Source organism: Coregonus clupeaformis, unplaced genomic scaffold (assembly GCF_020615455.1).
Source record: "Coregonus clupeaformis isolate EN_2021a unplaced genomic scaffold, ASM2061545v1 scaf1580, whole genome shotgun sequence".
NCBI lineage: Eukaryota > Metazoa > Chordata > Actinopteri > Salmoniformes > Salmonidae > Coregonus > Coregonus clupeaformis.
In genome coordinates, this window is record NW_025535034.1 from 15,839 (window position 1) to 37,865 (window position 22,027).

General features: G+C 41.4%; 1 protein-coding gene across 1 annotated transcript; it reads left to right on the forward strand.

Annotated features, from left to right (window-relative positions):
- Positions 1-1,891: 1,891 nt before the first annotated feature.
- LOC123487266 (zinc finger protein 883-like) lies at positions 1,892-14,878 on the forward strand. Its single transcript, XM_045218437.1, has 3 exons — positions 1,892-2,427; positions 12,811-14,568; positions 14,849-14,878. The coding sequence occupies exons 1-3, from the start codon at positions 2,350-2,352 to the stop codon at positions 14,876-14,878; spliced, it is 1,866 nt and encodes a 621-aa protein (XP_045074372.1). The 5' UTR covers positions 1,892-2,349.
- The last annotated feature ends 7,149 nt before the right edge of the window (positions 14,879-22,027 follow it).

Consider the following 22,027-nt stretch of genomic DNA (forward strand, 5'->3'; position numbering starts at 1 on the left):
GAGCGACCTGTCAGGTAGGACGCAATCCAAGAGAGAGATGATACAGAAGATAGCCCTATTTGGTAAAATACCATATTATGGCAAGAACAGCTCAAATAAGCAAAGAGAAAGCGACAGTCCATCCTTACTTTAAGACATTAAGGTCAATACGGAACATTTCAGAACTTTGAACATTTCTTCAAGTGCAGTCACAAGAACCATCAAGAGCTATGATGAAACTGGCTCTCATGAGGACTGTCACAGGAATGGAAGACCCAGAGTTACCTCTGCTGCAGAGGACAAGTTCATTCAAGTTACCAGCCTCAGAAATTGCATCCCAAATAAATGCTTCACAGAGTTGAAGTAACAGACACATCTCAACATCAACTGTTCAGAGGAGACTGTGTGAATCAAGCCTTCATGGTGGAATTGCTGCAAAGAAAACACTACTAAAGGACACCAATAAGAAGAAGAGACTTGCTTGGGCCAAGAAACACGAGCAATGGACATTAGACCGGTGGAAATTTGTCCTTTGGTCTGGAGTCCAAATTGGAGATTTTTGGTTCCAACTGCCGTGTCTTTGTGAGACGCGGTGTGGGTGAACGGATGATCTCCGCATGTGTATTTCCCACCGTAAATCATGGAGGAGTAGGTGTTATGGTGTGGGGGTGCTTTGATGGTGACACTGTCTGTGATTTATTTAGAATCTTAACCAGCATGGTGTAGTGTATTAAGATTATGACTTAATGGTTTTAAGTGGAACCTGAGGGGATGTTTATTTAGTGTCAAAGGGAGCCGTTTTTAGTGTGACGCCACATAGGACAGAGAGGTCTGTGTGTTGTAGACAGGTGATTGGACAGTAGAGGGAGCCACCCATATTTTTGTATATCTTATAAGTATAGGCTAGAGAGAGAACGTCAGAGCGGCCATTGCAATCAGGGACGCTGCTCTCCGGGGGGATCATGACACCCGTAAACTTATGCTGAAATCTTGTGATATGAATAAACCTTATGATCAAAGTTCAGTATAAGCGGACTCCTTTGTTACAGCAATAACTAGCAACATTGACTCGACACTACAATGGCTACCACAGCATTCTGCAGCGATACGCCATCCCATCTGGTTTTGGGCTTAGTGGGACTATAATTTGTTTTTCAACAGGACAATGACCCAACACACCTCCAGGCTGTGTAAGGGCTATTTTACAAAGAAGGAGAGTGATGGAGTGCTGCATTAGATGACCTGGCCTCCACAATCCCCTGACCTCAACCCAATTGAGATGGTTTGGGATGAGTCGGACCGCAGAGTGAAGGAAAAGCAGCCAACAAGTGCTCAGCATTTGTGGGAACTCCTTCAAGACTGTTGGAAAGCATTCCAGGTGAAGCTGGTTGAGAGAATGCCAAGAGTGTGCAAAGCTGTCATCAAGGCAAAGGGTGGCTATTTGAATAATCTCAAATACTAAATATATTTTGATTTGTTTAACACTTTTTTTGGTTACTACAGGATTCCATATGTGTTATTTCATAGTTTTGATATCTTCGCTATTATTCTACAATGTAGAAAATAGTAAAAATTAAGAAACTTTTGACTGGTACTGTATATCGGTACATTTGTAAAAGCCTAAACGAATGATAAAATAAGCCTCGCGTAATTCGACACTCTCCTAGACCTCAATACAAAAAAAGGGTATATTTCGCTGACAGATTTTGAGCGGAGTAAATCCTCTCGCTTTGCCTCTTCCTCTCTGTCCATACTCTGCATTCAGATGTAGTGAAAAGTATGCAAGCATTTTATGACATTTCGACGCTCTGGGGGAGTGTTATGGACTGATGTAAATGGACACGTTTTGGAGGAACTACTTGATGAGAAAAGGCGTGTGAGTCTGAAGACATCTAGATTGTGCCTTTTAGATTGAGAAAATGAACAACAAAGGAATAACTTTTCATTTCTCTAACCCCAACCCGGCCTGGTCAACTTCGTCTACTTCGCAAGCGTTCCCGGAAGTCTCGCGATGTTTCGCCTCCGGGTTTAGAAACTCAATAATCTTGCATTCAGACGTAAAGTGAAACGTCTGAAAGCGTTTTACGACATTTCGTTCTCAGTCGGTAGTTTAGCTTGCTGAGTTTTTCTTGTTCATTTTAAACCGCAACACGGTCTGGTGTGGGAAGAGGAATACCAGACAGTGGATAGACTTGCAGCAGCACAACAAGGGTCGTGTGAGATTATGGTGTTTTTATTTTCACTGTAAATCAAATCTAACCAAAAGCTTCAATTTGCTGCCTGCAAAAGCAGACAAAACTGTTGTGTATAGAATAGAACAGCAGACTTTGTTGGTTTGCAGCCTCTGGTTTTACCCACACACCAGAGAAAATGGCGGAACTTGAGGACGCAGGACTGCCCCGAACAATGCAGGAGAACCGAAATGAAGAGGATCCGGGCAATTCAAAGGTAACAGAATTATGCTGAGACCCCGATTTTTCACTTAAAAAATATGCCAAACAAAAAAACTTGATTGCAACGTTGAACAAACCATACAACTCTATGCACAAGGACAACTTTTAACAATTTCCACTGAAGATTTTACAAAAACACATACTCGAACAGTGCAGATGTAAAGTTTGGTAACAGAATGACAGTAAAATCTCGCTCAGTGTTTGTGACCACGTTTTCTAAAAACTCTAGGTAAGATTCAAAGATGTCTGCAGAAAGAATGCAGTGTCAGCTATGATATGAAACCTCGAGTTTGGAGAAAAAAAAAATTGGTTATTGAACTACAGTAAGTGAAGTGGATTAACACCCGGTTACAAAATGATGGTAACAGAATGACATTACGGGTCGCTGATTTGTACTATACAGAAATGCATAATTATGAATGTAATTCTATTCATGGTGATGTATCCTGAATAGAAACACAAAGGTAAGAAACATGTCATATCTTCCTTTGCATGTTTGGGTATTCTACACACTGGCTATTATTCTAATGAGTTCTGCCTCCAAACAAGACCCACATTTGGTTGGTCTGGACCAGACCAAATCTGTACCAATCATAAACATCTATGTTTCACAAGTTTGGACATCAAAGTACAGTAGTGTAGAGTACAGTATAGTTCAGTAGAGTACACAGTAAATGATACTGTACTCTACTAGTGTACTAAACTCTATTGTACCGACCTATACTCTGCCCTACTTTCGTTCAACTTTACTGTGCTGTCCAAACTTGTGAAACAGACTTCTATGATTGGTTCAGATTTTGACTGACCAAATTTCAACTACTTTTCAATGTCCATGGATGTCTGGTTTCGGGTTGGTGCTCAGTGGGTGAGAGGGCTGGTTACAGTAAATGGAAAGAGAGGGGGCTCATGGGTAGGTGTCAGTAAGCGCGGGAGAGGTGACATTAACTGGAGAGAGGGGAGGGGGGTGTGGTCCTCTGTAGCTCAGCTGGTAGAGCACGGGCGCTTGTAACGCCAAGGTAGTGGGTTCGATCCCGGGACCACCCATACACAAAAATGTATGCACGCATGACTGTAAGTCGCTTTGGATAAAAGCGTCTGCTAAATGGCATATTATTATTATCTTGCTTTGACCACCACGTGACAGAAAGATAAAGGATGTTCAGTTATGAGCTGAACATAACAGTATGCCATTGGAGGGAGGACAGTAGCAGGTGACCCAACTGTGGTTTGTGACTACTATGAATTCCCATTGTAGCCAATTCAATTGCAGTCATTCTGTTACTGATTTTTTTTGGTCATTCTGTTACAGATTTTGGTAACAGAATGACATTTTTAATCATATAAACCAAATTGTTATCAGTAAAAACACTTAACTAATTGGTAGGTCTACCTTTACTTGTTACTTCTGTGAACTTTCACCATCCTCCCCTCTTAAGATATTTTCTTATTTCTCTCCCTCATAAAGATATGTGGGTTTTTGGTAATAGAATGACTTAAATTTACGGAAGGCAAATAATTTCTGCAAAACTAAATTAAAATGTTGATGTTAGTTGGCAGGTGTCTTTACACATAGTTTGAATGTATTTCTAATACATTTTAAGACCAATTCTGCTAGATGTTTTCTAAGACCCTCTTTTCCATGTGTTTGACCAGTGTTAGGTTTTGAACAAACAGTAGAAACTCAAACGGACGACTAGGGAAAACGCTCAAACCAAGTTTATTCAACCCACTGGGCGCATTAGCAGCAGACACACCATACAAGTCACACAAGCATATATTTATACCTTCCGACTAGGCAGAGTCATCTCCTTGCATATCTAAGATAACCAATCCTTCTCGGTTGTTAGGCAGAAACACAGTAGGTTCCTCTTACTTGTGGTCCTCTGTAGCTCAGCTGGTAGAGCACGGCGCTTGTAACGCCAAGGTAGTGGGTTCGATCCCGGGACCACCCATACACAAAAAAATGTATGCACGCATGACTGTAAGTCGCTTTGGATAAAAGCGTCTGCTAAATGGCATATTATTATTATTTACTGGTATTGTCATGGCCTGCCTACGTCTAGGATCCTTATGGGCGTGTGTGTGTGTGTGAGAGGACTGTAATCAGATGGTCTTCGGGGTAGGCCCCTCCCAGCCGTGTCTTCTCTCTTCAACTGTTGACCTTATCTCAAGTTGAAATCCACATCCCTCATGGTCCTAGTTCCACTGCAACTGGCCTGCCTTATCAGGAATTGAAACTAGACTGTTGGTCTTTGCCTCATTCCTTAGGAATATTAATATTCAGCAACAACATGTTTGAACAGAATATGAACTTTCTGCACTTCCTCTTGTTTTACTCAGTAACTTTCCATACGCAGAGTTCCTATTCACCCTTCATTGACCCCCAACATATACATGTATTATACATGTAATGTAATCAATAAGTTATAGTATGGTAACATGAATAAGTATATTTCAAGCTAGAATCCAACAGCCCCTTTTTTGAATAATAACTCCATACTGTTCAACATTATATAAACTTAGAAATTACTTAGAAATTAACAAAAAAGAAAACATGATTCATATTGCCACATTTGATTTATATAATAATAATATAATGTGCCATTTAGCAGACGCTTTTATCCAAAGCGACTTACAGTCATGCGTGCATACATTTTTTTGTGTATGGGTGGTCCCGGGGATCGAACCCACTCCCTTGGCGTTACAAGTGCCGTGCTCTACCAGCTGAACTATATGTTCACACCTCTGAGATTTATGGCCTCTGGCTATATAATCTGCTACCATGGCATAAGACCCTGGCCTCAAAATTATAATCACACTCTTACTTCCCCCCTCTATCTGCCACCAGCCCTCCTATTGTACAACTGATAATGACATTTCAGCTGGAGCTTTTGACTTTTTCCTCCTTCAGGTTCCTAAGAGAGTGATAGAAAAAGAAAACACAAAATATGACAAGTATTAGTAATGTCGTTAGGCTATGCATAATCATATATGGCAAAAACCGAAGTTTGATAACATGACGATTCCCACTCTCCCTTAGCCTGGCTCTATACCTTCGGGATACTGTTCTGCTTGGGTCCACAAAAATGAAGGCTCTATACACTTCATGCTTGTACCCAGACTTCCCCCTCAGGCTGCAGGTTTACAGGAGCTGTTCCCATGCCATATCATCCTCACTTCGCCCCCCCGTCTCCTCCTCCTTCCTCCATGGCCATCCGATATACATGTGCGGTGGCCTTAATCAACTGTACCTCATCTTGAGGTAAATTGGCACTGTATACACATTTCAGCATCAACGTCTTCAGGAGATGATATCCCAGCAATGCTAACAAGGTTTCCCCTGCTACCACTAACACTGCCCATGCTGCATACTTCAAGATACTCCTCACTTCAAGATACTCCTCACTTCAAGATACTCCCTCACTTCAAGATACTACTCAGTCCAGTTCCATGCTGTTACTATAGTATTCTTCACCACTCCTACCGCTCCTTTGGTTGCTGTCCCTACAGATACCGCCGTGAGAATAGCTATTGCATTGAATCTGTCTCCTGCCCCTGATCTCCCATTGTCATGGTGGCTCAGCGATAGGTCTAAGACTGAATCTTTCAAATACTCCCTACCGGTCTCCCAAATCCTACCCAGCCTCCTTGCCACCAACATTTCCAACATCATCCTATGTCCTGCTACAGTCGGTATCAGTGGATAATACTTCCCTGTGCTCAGGTTAGGTATTGGTATGTTATTAGGATCCCCATTAGCTGTTGCGAAAGCAACCGCTACTCTTCCTTGGGTCCACACAAAACATGACATAATACAGAAACGCATCTCTCATCCCAAGGCCGATCTACATCCAACCCCTTTTGTAAATATCGCTACAGTGTAAACCATGGGTCCCAACGGTTGATAAGCAGCGACATTCTGACACTTTCCTTTTACCATCAGTTGGTCCCAATCTTCTGGGAGGTATGTCAAGTGTTTGCTGGCTGTTAGGAATGGTGGAGAGATTAGTGGCGTTGGGAGTGTCCAACCGTACAAAACTGAGTCACATGTTTCTTAATCACACACTGCAGGAGATGCGTGGCTACTAACACAGAACTACCCTTCGGGTGAGGTGGCTTCCTGTAAACAGGGAACTGTGGCTAGTCTTTCAAGAGTTTGCCTTCCTCGATGAACCCCTCACTAAAAATGCATAATAGCGTCTGAAACACTATCTCTGCTACCACCACCGTGTGAACAGACACAAACACAGGCACATACACACACACACACACACACACGATACGAACTATACACACACGTACACATGGATTTTGTGTTTTAGATATGTGGTAGTAGAATAGTGGTCTGAGGGCACACTCTTAATGTGTTGTGAAATCTGTTGTGAATGTATTGTAATGTTTTAAAAATTGTATAACTGCCTTAATTTTTGCTGCCAAGGCAGCAGCTAATGGGGATCCATAATAAATACAAGTGATCCTGGTATGCGTGTCGTTCAACTTATCTTCATAGTAGTCTCAATATTGTGCGCAGTTAGCTGTCTTTCCTCTACTGTGAGCTATCCCCTGTACCAGTACACAAAGAGGAGTGGTATCGTTCCCCAGAGACTTTATTACCCACTTCTATGAGCCATGCAGATCACATTCAATTATTCTCTCCCAATTCCCTGTAACATTAATGCCTTGGTTTTTGGGACTCCATAGAATGCACTGATATCGGTCCTGCCCGAATCTGCCACTAACACTACATAGGACTGACCCCATGACTCCCCCATCATATAATTTACATGGATTCATTTCTGTCTCTGTCACTAGTTCAGCCCCTAAACGAGTTTGTAAGTATGCCTTTATCTGCTCATATACCTCTTCTTCCCCCTGACGCTTGACCGTGAGAATAGTTTGGTTCCCATGTTCACTCCTAATGGTCTGCTGGTGTCTAAAACCTTCCCTGACTACTTCACTCCTTTAGTTGCAGTACTATAGGGCATCACTGGTGAATAGAAAAACTTACGCGATAGCACTTCCCCCACACCATCCTTTGCTGTACCATCGTCAGCAAGGGTGTCAACATGTTCAACATATTGGGGCTTTTTAGGTTGTGGTAGCACTAGTCTTAAAGTTATTAACGGACCCTCAGCTGATCAAGAACCCTGGCACATTATGTCCATTTGAGGCAGGAGAGAAAATGTAGTTTAATTTCTTACTCTCAGTGCCATTACTTTCCTTCCATACTCCTTTCTGTATCAATATTACACCTTGTTCTGAACAGTCTATGTCCAATTTACTAGTCCTTTTATCATGTAGCTCCACCCAGATCATTGTGCCTTTGTGATTAGTGACCTCTCTGGTCTCCGTGGCGTTAGTCCTGACTTTACCCCAATGTACTCACATGTCTTCGTATTTGGCCACCAATTCCATGCGGTTTGTCAATCTATCCCTCTTACATGGGGCATTGACCGTTACAGTGACTGACACATACTATGGCAGTTAAAGTAGCTCCTAGACCCCACCCAACTGCTTGTTTACAGTGGAATCTACTCTTACTAAGGCTGCCGCTTCGTCTGCTCTGCAGATATTTTAGGTTTGGTAACCCCAATGCTGGCACTTGACACAATTGCTTCTTTAACTCGACAAACGCCTCCTCACACTCTTGACTCCACTCTCTATTCTTTCATGGGGGACGCTTCCCCCTTTCGTCAATTCTGTAAATGGCTCAGCAATTTCAGAAAATGATGGAATAAAATGGCTCACAAAATTGAGTGTGCAAGGAGTGTTTGATCGTGCCAGAGAATGCATTGTCTCTACTTGATCGCGTGTGTGCTTCGTGCCTTTTGAAATCGAAACCCCCAGATATGTTACCTCATGTTTTGCCAATTGGGCTTTCTTATATGATGCTTTGTGACCCTGCTCTGACAAATAGTTTACTAATGTGGTAAGGTCTCACATGAGTTTCTTCGTCTTTTTGACGCCAACAACAAATCATCTATGTACTGTACCAATACGGAACCCTCAAATGTACACCCTTTTAGCGATTATTTTTAAAGTTTGACTGTTTGTAAATCCCATTGGTGCCCTCGCCCACATATACTGCCCCCCTTGACAACAAAATCCGAACCAGTGTCGTGACTCTTCAGCCACCTGCACTAACGAAAGTCAGTTTTTCATGTCAAGCACGCTGGACCATTCTGAGTCTGAGGGAATAGATACCAAAAGGTTTGCCAAATCCGCTACTACTGGTGTGATTTTCACTGCATGTTTGTTTTATGCCGCGGAAATCCACTATATTACGCCATTTAGTCCTTTCTTTACTGGAAACACATGGCTGTTGTATCGGGCTTGTCCTTGTACCGCTATGCCTCGCTCTAGTAATATTGGAAGATCCTCCGCCTCCGGTTTAATAGGGTATTGCTTCATCGGTGGCGGTGGATCTCCCTCCACCACAACAGGCTTGCAGCCTTTAATCAGACCACAATCTAATGCGTCTGTTGCCAATAGTGTATGACCCTGAAACAACAATTGGTCGTCTTTCGCCGTCCGTACTGCCAATTTGAATTTGTTAACTTTGAGAATCCACTCCCCTGGCATTTCACAGAGATTATCCAACCCCAAAATTGGTTCCACACCCGTCACCATGTAAAATGAGCCTGGGATTGTTACTGGTACTATGGTCAGGACATGGATAATAGTTGTATTGCTTTCGATTCCGCCCGTTACCCAGCTGAATGGTGATACTTTTTTCCTGTCGCGAATTTAGCCAATTTCTCATCGTAAGGAATCAGTGATATTTGAGCACCGGTATCTACTAGGAAGTTGTGAGATGTGGCCTCCTACGTCTCCTCCCACATAGAAACCATCAATCGACCGCACAGAGGCCAGATATACACTACCATTCAAAAGTTTGGGGTCACTTAGAAATGTCCTTGTTTTTGAAAGAAAATCATTTTTTTTGTCCATTAAAATAACATCAAATTGATCCGAAATACAGTGTAGACATTGGTAATGTTGTAAATGGCTATTGTAGCTGGAAACGGCAGATTTTTAATGGAATATCTACATAGGCGTTCAGAGGCCCATTATCAGCAACCATCAGTCCTGTGTTCCAATGGCATGTTGTGTTTGCTGATCCAAGTTTATCATTTTAAAAGGCTAATTGATCATTAGAAAACCCTTTTGCTAGCAAAAGCCTTATGTTAGCACAGCTGAAAACTGTTGTGCTGATTAAAGAAGCAATAAAACTGGCCTTCTTGAGACTAGTTGAGTATCTGGAGCATCAGCAATTGTGGGTTCGATTACAGGCTCAAAATGGCCAGAAACAAATAACTTTCTTCTGAAACTTGTCAGTCTATTCTTGTTCTGAGAAATGAAGGCTATTCCATGCGAGAAATTGCCAAGAAACTGATGATCTCGTACAACGCTGTGTACTACTCCCTTCACAGAACAGCGCAAACTGGCTCTAACCAGAATAGAAAGAGGAGTTGGAGGCCCCGTTGCACAACTGAGCAAGAGGACAAATACATTAGTGTCTAGTTTGAGAAACAGGTGCCTCACAGTTCCTCAACTGGCAGCTTCATTAAATAGTACCCGCAAAACACCAGTCTCCACGTCCAATAGTGAAGAGCGACTCCGGGATGCTGACATTCTAGGCAGAGTTGCAAGAAAAGCCATATCTCAGACTGGCCAATAAAAATAAAAAGATTAAGATGGGCAGTCTGAGATGTGGCTTTTTCTTTGCAACTCTGCCCAGAAGGTCAGCATCCCCGGAGTTGCCTCTTCACTATTGACGTGAGACTGGTGTTTGCGGGTACTATTTAATGAAGCTGCCAGTTGAGGACCTGTGAGGCGTCTGTTTCTCAAACTAGACACTAATGTATTTGTCCTCTTGCTCGCTGTGCAGCCTCCCACTCCTCTTTCTATTCTGGTTAGAGCCAGTTTGCGCTGTTCTCAAAATGGCCAGAAACACATGTCAAAAATGTTATAAATTGATTTGCATTTTAATGAGGGAAATAAGTATTTGACCCCTCTGCAAAACATGACAGTACTTGGTGGCAAAACCCTTGTTGGCAATCAGAGGTCAGACGTTTCTTGTAGTTGGCCACCAGGTTTGCACACACATCTCAGGAGGGATTTTGGCATCCATACACTCTTGGCTGGATTTAAACTGTCCATCCACGGGATAATGTGTACCAATTTTGTCTAATTTGGCAACCTTTCCCCATCACTTATTTGATTATTGGTGCTGATCGTACTCCTTTTTCAGCTCTTTTAAAGCTTTGGTAATACTCTCCCCGCTCTGGGAGTTATTGGCTCGGCGCCACCCCCAACGGTGTTTAGGTTTCTGAACCCACGGTTGTAACACTTGCCCTCTATTAATGACTTTCCCGAGGTAGATACCCACTCCCCCGGAGAGTAGTAACAGTGTAAGCGCTTAATAATTTTGTCACTTGTCCGAACAGTTTTGGTGCTGGATGACACTGTATTGTATGCCAATTCACCACAGATGGACGACTAATGTGTAGCACGGGAAGGGTTTTTAGTCCAGTCTCTTGACGTAAATATCTCTGTTCCCGCCAACACTCTGTACCAAAATTACACAGTTGTCCTCCTATTTCCTCATAATCCATCACGGTTCCCGCCCCAATTGAGCATAAACCAATCTCTCCTCTTATTGCTACTGCTAATACACATTAATCACTTTCAAACAACTAATGTCCTTTCACTTTTATAATCATGGAGGGGGCTGCCTTCCAGAACTTACAGGCAACCTTCTATCACCATCCACATTCCCACTTACTGACAATGTTTAATCTTTAAGCACAGATATCCTCAGATCTCTTATTCTCCACAGAGTGCACTTCCTGCCTTTCTCATTCTACATTGCCTACTTCTCTAAAACCTACCGTACTAGTACACAAGCATGACAATTTATCCATACACAGCCTTTACGGCCTTATGGTCTCCACGGCTGGGGCTCTTACCCCCCTGGGACCTTCGTCCCACTTACGGATCTGCAGGGAACCAACCCCACTCGGGACCTATCCTTGCGGAACCTACTCTACACCATATCTCTACGACCAGTCATAACACAATGGGACTACTGAATCCTATAATGTGTATTCAGCCTACGACTCATCTCTCCAAGATGTCAGAATGAGTGGTAACAGGTGTAGGAACTGTGCCTACCTTGTTTTTGGTGCCGGCTCCTGCTCCACTAATTCGTACTCTCCAGTTTGACTGTAAATCGTGGTGAATCCTGCCGACAACGCCAACTGTTAGGTTCTGAACAAAAAGAGTAGAAACTCAACTTTTATTCAACCCACTGGGCGCTTTAGCTGCAGACACAACATACAAGTCACACAAGCATATATTTATACCTTCCGATTTAGGGTGGAGTCATCTCCTTGCATGTCTAAGATAACCAATCCTTCTCTGTTGTTAGGCAGAAACACAGTAGGTTCCTCTTACTGGTATTGTCATTGCCTGCCTAAGTCTAGGATCCTCATGGGCGTGTGTGTGTGTGAGATAGGACTGTAATCAGATGGTATTCCGGGTGGGCCCCTGTGGCCCCCCTCCCAGCCGTGTCTTCTCTCTTCAACTGTTGACCTTATCTCAAGTTGAGATCCACATCCCTCATGATCCTAATTCCACAGCAACTGGCCTGCCTTATCAGGAACTGAAACTAGACTGTTGGTCTTTGCCTCCTTCCTTCGGAATATTAATATTCAGCAACATCATGTTTGAACAGAATATGAACGTTCTGCACTTCCCCTTGTCACACTCAGTAACTTTCCATACACAGAGTTCCTATTCACCCTTCATTGACCCCCAACATATACATTTATTATACATGTAATCAATACATTCTAGTATGGTAACATAAATAAGTATATTTCAAGCTTGAATCCAACACCAGAAATCAAAGCCTTTCCTTATTCCTAATTTTTAGGATGGAATATGGTTGAACATTTGATATGCCTCAATTTCTCAAAAATATAGACTCTTTCATTTGACACCAAATTTGACACTTCACATGCTAATGCTCATGGGGCTTTTTACATGGCAATGCCCACTACTACCTTCTCTAGCCTAGGTCACAAGCCTATGTAATCAATATGCTATATCATGGTGATCTCTAGACCTAATGACAAATGAATCATCATTATCATATTGATACTGCTAGGTAGTTCAAATGATTAGACCTAGCTACTACTGTAAAGATGTCGACCTCAGTTATTTGTTTAGCTGTTGGTATATGCTATCTATTCTAATTTGGACTTTAACCGTAATGAAAAGTAGGCTATATTATCTATTATAAAATGAATGTTGTTTTAGAGAGCAGATGATAGGCCAACTAGTAATTATGCAATTTTAAATGTATTTCCAGGCAGAGGAGATGGACATCCCAGAAGACCTGCAAGAAGACAACCTGATCGAGCAGGAACACTTCCACAGTTCTAATTATGAGAAGCAAGATGGACATTTGGCAGTTAGGAGGAATGTAATATTAGAACGAACTAAATTCAACCAAAGACAACAAGAAGCAGGAGAGACAGCTGATGATTTTATCACTGCACTTCATTGTTTGTCAGAACATTGCGGTTATGGAGCTCTGCTCAGTGAGATGATAAGAGACCGACTAGTCATGGGCTTACATGACAAAAGACTGTCCAAGCAATTACAAATGGACCCAGAAATAACACTGGATAAAGCTGTCACACGCATTCGTCAAACTGAACTTGTGAAAAAGCAACAGGACCTGCTGGAGCATACCTTCAAAGCTGCCAGCAGTGCAGCAAATGTAGAGCGTGTGCTTTCACATAGCAAACAGCAATGCCCAGCCAATGCCCAGTGCCAATCAGAGAAGAAGAATCAAAACTCAGAAAGACCACAACAACCCCAAACAACGCAGGAGAATGAAGAGGAGCCCCAAGAGACTGGTGGCACTGATGAGTGGATCGAGGGTTTCAGTCCTGGAGGAGAGAAGCCACACTACTGCTTCCACTGCGGTAAGAGCTTTAGAAAAGTGAGGGATCTTATAAGACACCAACGAACACATACAGGAGAGAAGCCTCACCACTGCCCTGATTGTGAACAAAGTTTTGCTCGATTAGATCGTCTTAAGTCACACCAGCTAACACATACAGGAGTGAAGGCTCACCAATGCCCTGATTGTGACAAAAGTTATTCTCAATCGTATCATTTGAAAAGACACCACCAGCGAAAGCATATGAAAGGGAAATACTTCCACTGCAATCATTGTGAGGAACTTTTCTCCAAACCAGAAGATCTAAAAACACACATGCATTTACATGCTGAAGAAAATGCATACCTTCCGCAAGAAACTCATACAGGTGAGAAGCCTTACCACTGCTCTATCTGCGACACAAGTTTTGTGGGAAGGCAGAGGTTTATAAAACACCAACTAACACACATGGAAAAGAAACCTTACCACTGTTCAAGGTGTGATAAAAGATTTCCTGACATGGAAAAACTAAGATCACACCTTCCAGTACATACTGGAGACCTGGCACTCCACTGTTCTGACTGTGGAAAGTGTTTCTTAAACAAGACAAAGTTTGAAAGACATCAAAGAACACACACTGGAAGTGTACTATACCTCTGCACTGACTGTGGGGAGGGTTTTACAAATATGCAACAGTTGGAAGGGCACCAGCGAATGCACACTGGAGAGAAACCATACCACTGCACTGATTGCGGGAAGAGTTTTGCGCTTGAAAAAACATTTAAGTGTCATAAGCAAGCACACAAGTTCAAACTCTCTGGAGAAAGAGCAGCCTATCCTTGCTTGGAATGTGGAAATACTTTTTCTCGTTCATGTGACGTGATGACTCATGTGAGAAGGGTGCATAATAAAGAGAGACCTTTCCAGTGCTCCTGCTGTGGGAAAAGATTTTTCCAAAAGAACTCTCTTACAATACATATGAGAATTCATACTGGAGAGAAACCGTATCGCTGCTCAGACTGTGGACAAAGCTTCTCCCAAATTAATGACAGAAACGCCACCAGAAGAGGCAACACTCTGGAGAGGAGACAACTTCTATCCTACAGTCTGAAAGGGAAAGTCATAGAGACACTCAATAAGAAAGGACTACTACAACAGAGACACACAAAATGCAATATTGTAACAGTATCATTGTCTTATTGCAGATTTTTTGTAAACTTTGTCAAACACAAAAACATTATTTATTAACAGCAAAACATTCTTTTTATGAATCACTTTTTATCAGCGACGTGATCATCAGAGTATAAATCATTTACATACCAAGATGTATGGAATAATTTGGGAAATCCAATTAAAAACTAAAAATAACAATTTCTCAGCATTGACTGGTGAACAGTTATTAGATGCCCAAGTTATTCAGGTTGGCATGAACTCTCTTCTCATTTCCTACCTCTGAAAGAGCGGTAGGAAGATTAACGGTAGCTACTGACAGTTGTTTTTTTAGGTGTCTTTAATCATAAAAGCCTTTTCCACATCTTTTGCATGAGTATGGTCTGACTCCTGTGTGCACTTGCATGTTGGCTACGACATGAATGGCTTGGCAGAATCTTCTCCCGCAGACATCACAGCTGAAAGGCTTCTCTCATGGACTCGCTCATATGCCTTTTGAGAACACTGATGAGTTGAAAGTCTCCCACAATCACTGCACTTGTGTGGTTTTCTCACCTGTATGGATCAGCGCATGTATCTTAAGAGATTGTTTTGTAATAAATCTCTTTCCCCAATAGCCATAAACATTGGGCTTCTCTCCCGTGTGTAATTTCTGGTGATATTCAAAAGTAGCTTTATGGAGAACAGTTTTTCCGCATGTGAAACAAATGTGTATGTTTTCTCCTGTGAAGTTTTCCATGTATTTTCAGAGAACTGATGGAGCTGAAGCCCTTCAAACATATCTCACAACTGAATGGTTTTGGTTGGTCGGTTTTGCTTGTCTCGCTCCTTGAGTTTCTCCGTTACCCTTGTGCGATAGCTTGTGTAATGAAAAGTCTTTCCACATTCAGTGGGGTCTGTAATAATGACTGTATAAAATACATAACTCATACTGAGCTATATTGAATGCTAATTTTATTTTGAAATTATATTATTTTATACTAATACAATTGCTCGGAGAAAGATTTTGTTTAACAAGTAATACTCGATCTCAAAAGGTTAGGGGGTCAACATTTACAGCCCTAAAGATACTTATAAAGTAGTCAAGTTTAGTATTTGGCCCCATATTCCTAGCACGCAATGAATACATCAAAGCTTATGACTCTACAAACTTATAGGATGCATTTGCAGTTTGTTTTGGTTGTGTTTCAGATTATTTTGTGCCCAATAGAATGGTAAATAATGTGTTGTGCCATTTTGGAGTCACTTTTATCGTAAATAAGAATAGAATGTTTATACATTATCACTTCTACATTATATAACATTTACATTATCACTTCTACATTCATAAGTATTCTACCATGATTACGGATAATCTTGAATGAATTGTGAATAATGATGAGTGAGAAAGTTAGAGGGTCAAAGATCATACTCCCAAGACATGCTAACCTCCCTTGTTATTGGTAACGGTGAGAGGTTAGCATCTCACAACTGTACAGCCTCTTCTTTGTGTGAATTTGATGGTGTCTTGCAAGGCTTTCCTTAAAGCTGAAATTAGCTCCACAAATCTCACGTTAATAGCTTCTCCCCTGTGTGAACTACCTGGTGCTCATTCAACTTGGCCAGCTGCAGAAAGATCTTGCCACACTGGGAGCATGGGTGTGTGCCTTCTGTACATTCTGTATACAGATCTAATATGTGTTTTCAGGTTGAGATGTACTGAAATTCTTTCCACACATCCCACTGGGCACAGACCAGTGGAGGCTCCTCAGAGGAGGAAGGGGAGGACCATCCTCAGTGAATTTCATTTTTTTTTAAAAAGTGAAACATTAGTTATCCTTTGTAGATAAAACTATATTAAATATATTCACGTCACCAAATAATTAAAACACTGTTTTGCAATGAAGATCTACAGTAACCTCCGCAGCACTCTGTAGGGTAGCACCATGGTGTAGCCGGAGGACAGCTAGCTTCTGTCCTCCTCTGGGTACATTGACTTTAATACAAAACCTAGGGAGGCTTATGGTTCTCACCCCATTCCATAGACTTACACAGTAATGATGACAATTTCGGAGGACATCCTCCAACCTATCAGAGCTCTTGTGGCATGAACTGACATGTTGTCCACCCAATCAAAGGATCAGAGAATGAATCTAGTACTGAAAGCATAAACTACAGCTAGCTAGCACTGCAGTGCACACATTGTGGGGAGTAGTTGACTCAAAGAGAGAGACAATAGTTCAACAGTTTTGAACAAATTAATTTCTTCCAAAATCAAGGTGAAGCAAGAGAGCTATATTTGGTAGTTGTTTTTTTTAACGTTCACTTTAACTAGCAAATGCAGCTAGCTAGTTTAGCCTACTCAAACATCTGGCTCAAACAGAGAGGGATGCTATGTTACCTAGCTGGCTATGGCTATCTAACACTGGAACTCTTCCAAGTCAAGTTTGTATTTATTTATTGCCACGGGCCCGCCGGTGTAACTGCTAAACTGCTTTCTGACTGTACACTGTACTGCATGATTGTAACGGGTTTACTAACGCGTTACTTCTAGTGGACTATGATGTGACAAAGATGTAGGCTGTGTGTAGCGGTTAGCGGTCATGATATGAAGGTTTGGCTTGGAAAGGTTTTTTCGCCTGGTCACAGACTGCTTATGTGTTTTGTATTGAAGTCCACAAGAGAAGGGAAAGGTGCAAGGAGAGGGCGTAGATAGTTGCAAGAAGGAATTATATCAACAACGAGCAAAGTGATCATGCTGTTTTTATTTGGCTGCTATGAAAGTCAACTGTTTGTAAATGATCAGGGGCGTATTCATTCCGCCGATTCTGTTAAAACGTTTCTTAAACAGAACGAAACATGGATAAACATACCTGAATTTGTCCAACAGAATCTCTCATTTGCAACTGTTGGACTAATGATTACACCCTAGATCAGCTAGATGCAGGCAAGAGGTATTGAATGTGTCACTGTCTGTCACCTTGATTACTCAAAATTCTCTCGACCTGTTGCACCAACATTGTAAACTTTAATTAATTGACTAGGTTGTAGCAACCTCATGATGGGTACCGGGAAAATTAGAGTATCATGTAGTAGCCTAAACCTATCGACGTTACATTGAGCTGGGTGAATGGAATATGAATGACTGTCATCCAATATGCTGTAATAGAAATAAGGCCATGCTCATAAAACAATGATCATCCTCCCTCATCGTAAACTGCACCGACTGGCACAGAGGTCAGTTCAATGTCTAGTTTTGATATAAATTTGATTTTGTCAACTAACATGAATTCAATGTGAAATCAATAAAACATTTCACCATGTCATTGGATTTAGGTTAAAAGTTGGGTGAAAAATGACTAAATGCCCTTAAATTGATTACTTTTTTTCAAATGCAATCAGTTTTCCACGGTGAGTCAACTTCATCACATTTTGGCGGATGAAATTACGTGGAAACAATGTTAAAAGTGAGGCAGGATTTATTTCTATAAAAGAAAGCTTTTGTGAAAGACCACAGTTAGAAAGATATGGCATATAGAAGCAAACCAGATGGACATCATGAAAATGATCAGAGAGGTTGAGGGTAGAGGAAGTTCAGGAGTAAAAACTTTAATAATAATAATTGTAATTGTATAATTATTGTAAAATTGACTGTGTCCATTGTTGTTCACTAGTTTACTCCAATTAGGGAAGGGGTGGTGGGGTTGGAAAGTAATAAAGGGAAAAATATTATTTTTATATATATATATATATGCGAGGGGGAAAAAAACATATAGGGGATTGGAAGTGATGCAGACAATTACATTGATGGAAGTTACAATCTATCTGCAATATTAAAGCTGATCTACCCCCTAAAAAAAATAAAAAATAAAAGAAACAAATCTTAATTCTCAGCTTTTTTCTCAGTTTTTCAATGTGTGTTTTAAAAGAGAGCTTATCGTCAATCAAAATACCCAAGTACTTATAATGGGGAACATAAATTTGGGCTCCCTTTAAAATAAAATAAGTGGAGGAGTCTCTGAAGAACCGCTTTATATACAAAAAGTAGCCAAAGCTGGCCCCTTCTGGTAGTCAGAGACTCCCAGCCAACAGAACTATACAAAATGCAGTGATGTGTACGAAATATGTCCCCAGTGATAAAACGCAGTGGTGAGTGATAGACTGAGTCTAAAGGTTTTAAAACAGAGGCTGCCATATGCATGTAGATTATATCACTATAATCAAGTAATGGGAGAAGCGTTGTTTGAACAATCTTCCTTCTACTTTCAAAAGTGAGGCAGGATTTAGTTCTATAAAATAAATAAATCTTAATTCTCAGCTTTTTTCTCAGTTTTTCAATGTGTGTTTTAAAAGAGAGCTTATCGTCAATCAAAATACCCAAGTACTTATAATCGGGAACTTCAATTTGGGCTCCCTTTAAGATAAATCAGATTTGACCTTTCAGACAAGTCACATGGCCAGCAATCAGATTTGTATCTACAAAGGTGGTTTGAAATGTGGCTTGAAATAGCCGATTCCATGTGCTTTTTGGCTGTTCAGACTGCAGGAAAATGAACCGATTTCGAATCGGATATGAGAAAAAATAGGTTTTGAATCACTTCAAACTCCTAATGTGAACAAGGCTTAAGTCGTTTGCTGGAATGCCACCTGCATCCACTTATATAAATTCATTTGTATAAGCCTAAACGAATGATCAAATAAGCCTCACGTAATTCAACACTCTCATAGACCTCCGTACAAAAAAAGGGGTTTGGGCGGAGTAAATCCTCTCGCATTGACTCTTCCTCTCTGTCCATACTCCGCATTCAGACGTAAAGCATTTTATGACCTTTCGATGTGCATGTGATTTCCATCCGGTTATGTAAAATTTCAATTCTAGAGTGCCAATGACTGCAGACAATAGTCAGCTAGATTCGTTCTCAATCGGTAGTTTAGCTGGCTAACCAGTTACGCGTGTTTCCTTGTTTTATAAACCTCAACACTGCGTCTGGTGTGGATAAAATAATACAGTGGGATATATGTGCAGTAGCAACAAGGATCGTGAGATGACCTTCAAAAAAAACAAAAAAACATTTTCAATTTCAATCAAATTTAAGTGAAAGGCAAGCAGACAAAACGGATGTGTATACAATAGAACAGCAGACTTCGTTGGTTTTCAGCTTCTGGTTTTAGCCGCACCCCTTTCGTTTGGATACAAAACACAGAGAAAATGGCGGAATTTGAGGACGAAGGACTGCCTCAAACATGGCAGGGAACCGAGATGAAGAGGAGCCCCAAGATACTGATGACTAAGCCAATCAAGATCAAGTTACGAGGAAAAGCTAATTGAAGAGGTAAGAAGGTACAAAAAAAAGGAGATAGTCAAACTACTCACAGGTAAAGACTACTTCTACTAGGAACGTAGAACGTTCAGGCTGCTGCACACTGGTAGTGGTGGGGAGTCGACTCCTTGCATGTGGACTCCCATTTCTGGGTGTCAAGCTTCGATTCCGCTAGTCATCGACTCCTAAGATTCAGTGTTTTTGCAACGAATGAAACTATTTTCCGTAGCCTACTATGAGAACACAAACTCTGGCATCTTTCACAGCAAAGAAAGAAAGAGCGAGGGGGAGAGATGGGAGGGGTATAGGTAGGTATGTTGGCCACCAGGCAGTCAGTCAGAACTGTTAATCGGTAATCAAAAGATGTAGGCTATCGCAATGCTGTATTTCGCAATTTCTTGGCTTGCGATGTCTCGCGCAAGTTCACTAAAGCAAGGGATATCAATGAGTAGGCTGAGCTATTCTACACATCAACAGATCGAAGACCCAAACACACTAGAGAGAGAGGATCGGGGCAGGCAGAGAGACAGTCAGAACCGTGCATATAGGCTATATCTTGGTCATCTGTATCTAGCAATGCTCGTAAATTCACCAAAAGTATATTCAAGTATATATATTAGGCTATCAATGAGTATGGCTAAGCTATTCTTCATAGTGCAAGTGAATTGAAGTTGAACATCGCCAAATGCATCAATTTAATTAGGTCTAAATGTGCAATAAAAAGTATTTCCTATAGCTTATTTAATGAAACCCTGGCTGGGGGTTGATGATGTCCTAGGTCAGGGCTCTCCAATCCTGGAGAGCTACATTCCTGTAGGTTTTCGCTCCAACCCCAGTTGTAACTAACCTGATTTCAGTTTATCAAGCAGCTATACTGAACAAAAATATAAAAATGCAACATGCAACAATTTCAAAGATTTTGAGTTAGTTCATATAAGGAAATCAGTCAATCAAAATAAATTCATTAGACCCTAATCTATGGATTTTACATGACTGGGCAGGGATGCAGCCATGGGTGAGCCTGGGAGGGCATAGGCCCACCCACTTGGGAGCCAGGCCCAGCCAATGAGAATTCGTTTTCCCCCACAAAGGGCTTTTATTACAGACAGAAATACTCCTCAACACCCCGCCCCAACTACCCTCTGACGATCCCGCAGGTGAAGAAGCCGGATGTGGAGGTCCTGGGCTAGCGTGGTGAGGCCGGTTGGAAGTATTGCTAAATTATCTAAAACAACGTTGGAGGTGGCTTATGGTAGAGAAATGAACATTGAATTCTCTGGCAACAGCTCTGGTGGACTTTCCTGCAGTCATGACAATTGCACGCTCCCTCAACTTGAGGCATCTGTGGCATTGTGTTGTGACAAAACTGCACATTTTAGAGTAGCCTTTTTATTGTCCCCAGCACAAGGGGGACCTGTGTAATGATCATGCTGTTTAAATCAGCTTCTTAATATGCCACACCTGTCAGGTGGATGGATTATCTTTACAAAGGATAAAATGCTCACTAACAGGGATGTAAACAAATATGTGCACAAAATGAGAGAAAGAAGCTTTCTGTTCAATGGAACATTTCTGGGATCTTTTAGTTCAGCTCATGAAACATGGGACCAACACTTTACATGTTGCATTTATATTTTTGGTCAGTGTAATTATTAAATCAGATGCGCTAGACTAGGGTTGGAGTGAAAACCTACAGGATGGTAGCTCTCCACGAACAGGGTTGGAGAACCCTGTCCTAGGCAATAGGTCGCAAAGCAGCATCCCCGCTAAACTTTTTGGAAATGGCAAGTTCACTTTCTCATCCATAAACACAGTCAAGTGTGAATACGGTTCAGTAGCTCAAATCAGCAGGATGTGGGGCATTGTTATTAGGAAGGACGTCTACCATGGATGGATCGCTAAAATCATAATTGTGATCACACTTCATCAATTTAAATATTATGGGGAGACCTATACATTTGGCAGCCAAGCACGAGTTATCAGTGTAGCCTATTATCGTGGAGACTTGACATTGAAATATCTTCACGCCTACGATTAAAAACCTCCAGTCTTCCGTCATAAGTCAAATCAATTTGAAAAAATTAAGAATGACAGTGGGCAGTTTGGAAAAACTCATCCTGTGTGAATCGTCCTCTGGCATAATGCACATGCTTGGATAATAATTACAA